The sequence below is a fragment of the Boleophthalmus pectinirostris genome, unplaced genomic scaffold (assembly GCF_026225935.1).
Source record: "Boleophthalmus pectinirostris isolate CB_2022bp ecotype Guang Dong unplaced genomic scaffold, ASM2622593v1 HiC_scaffold_22, whole genome shotgun sequence".
Taxonomy (NCBI): Eukaryota; Metazoa; Chordata; class Actinopteri; order Gobiiformes; family Gobiidae; genus Boleophthalmus; species Boleophthalmus pectinirostris.
Genome location: NW_026571190.1, coordinates 19,484,943 through 19,486,969, shown reverse-complemented (window position 1 = coordinate 19,486,969; position 2,027 = coordinate 19,484,943). Strand labels below are relative to the sequence as shown.

The window sequence follows — 2,027 nt, the reverse complement described above, 5'->3', positions numbered from 1 at the left end:
GGAGGGAGTCCTTCCCAGAGCTGTGTGGATACTCCGCTGCGGCTGCATGTGCGCTGTTTTGGGGAATAACAACCTTAAAGACTTTTACGCACTGCTTTTCTCTCCATAGGAGCAACTCGGACACAAGATGTGAACTAAAGCGGTGAGACAATGGGATTTTAGATATATATTTTCAAAGAGACAAAGTCAACATGGAATACATTTTTAGACTGATTTAAATCATTCAATTCTTACTGGAACCTGTCAAAATGGATTTCTTTAATATGTCCTCACTGGATGGAGGAATTGAAGCAGACAACATCTCTTCTAATGCAACCTCCCCGAGTCGGTACAGCCAGCTGGCCATCTGGGGTCTGGCAGGACTGGTCAGTTTCATCATTCTCGTCACAATAGTGGGGAACGTCTTGGTTGTTATTGCAGTTTTAACAAGCCGAGCCCTTAAACCACCTCAAAATTTATTCCTCGTCTCCCTGGCCAGTGCAGACATTTTGGTTGCCACTCTAGTGATGCCCTTTTCACTGGCTAATGAACTTATGGGCTTTTGGTTTTTTGGCAAAATTTGGTGTGACATTTACCTAGCCCTGGATGTTTTATTCTGCACTTCGTCTATTGTACATCTTTGTGCCATCAGTTTGGACCGGTATTGGTCAGTTACACAGGCTGTAGAGTATAATTTAAAGAGGACCCCAAAAAGAGTGAAATGTATGATTGTAGTGGTGTGGCTCATCTCTGCAGTAATATCTTTTCCACCACTTATTTCAATGGACCGAAGCAGCACAGATGAAAGTCAATGCCAACTCAACGATGAAACTTGGTACATTCTCTACTCAAGCATTGGGTCATTCTTCGCCCCATGTGTTATTATGATCCTTGTTTACATTCGAATTTACCAAGTGGCCAAGACGAGAACTCGAACAATGTCAGAAAAGAAAAGAGACGTTGATGCCACACAGGAAAATGGGATGGATCAATTAGAGGGAAAAGGCGGGTCTATAAAGTCCAGCAGGGGCGGGAGCACTAAGGAACGAGAGAATGGACACTGCCAGGACCAACCAGTGGAATCACCTCTCCAAAACCAGGACAAGAACCAACATGCAAACCACGATGACGACTATGAAGACAGCAGCTCATCTGATGAAAAGCCCAAAAAGAATTCCTCCAAGCATCACCATGATGACAAACGTGATCGGAAGTCCAGCCGGAAAAGCAGCACCACCTCTAAGTACTCCAGCAGGAAGTCCCGTGCCAGTTCCAAATCCATAGATTTGTTTTCTTCTCGCCGGAAGAGACGGAGCACAGTTAATCGGAAGAAAGCATCTGCGGCCCGGGAGAAGAGGTTCACTTTTGTCCTAGCTGTGGTTATGGGCGTGTTTGTGGTCTGCTGGTTTCCATTTTTCTTCTCCTACAGTCTCTATGGGATATGTCGTAAACCATGCGAAATTCCAGAGACCCTTTTTAAGTTCTTTTTCTGGATTGGGTACTGCAACAGCTCACTAAACCCAGTCATCTACACCATTTTCAACCAGGACTTCCGTAGAGCTTTCCAAAAGATCCTATGTAAGTCATGGAAGCGATCATTCTGAAGGGAGTTCAGTGGACCTTAAAGCCTGACGCACTTGGAAGGATTGCAGAAGAATGGCTAGGCCATTAAAGGGATCAGAGGACTGCAGTAAGGTGCGGTAATGGACCATAGTATCTGATCATATTCACAACGCACGGCTACTTCTGTGCTGTGGAGTGGCCATGGCTCATTCCCCTCCTCATTGACTTATTCCATCTTTGTTTAAATACATTCATGTCATAAGAGCAAATGCAGTCCATACACAGTGGAGGGAATTCCGTGAAGGAAGTGAACATTTTACAAAGACTTTCATAACTTCACTGAATATCTTAAGAAGGCCTTGACAATCTCAGACAACTATTGTTTGACTGTAAAATAGCATTATCTTTCTCTTATCTGACATTTCAAATCTTTCGTAATCTATCCCTCTCAACAAGAGGGCCAATGGGACGAAGGGGCTCCTTGC

At 44.3% G+C, this 2,027-nt stretch overlaps 1 protein-coding gene across 1 annotated transcript; it reads left to right on the top strand.

Annotated features, from left to right (window-relative positions):
* Positions 1 to 248: 248 nt before the first annotated feature.
* Positions 249 to 1,583, top strand: adra2c (adrenoceptor alpha 2C). The gene has a single exon (XM_020941960.2). It carries the CDS (start codon positions 249 to 251, stop codon positions 1,581 to 1,583), a length of 1,335 nt encoding a protein of 444 aa, XP_020797619.1.
* Positions 1,584 to 2,027: the final 444 nt, after the last annotated feature.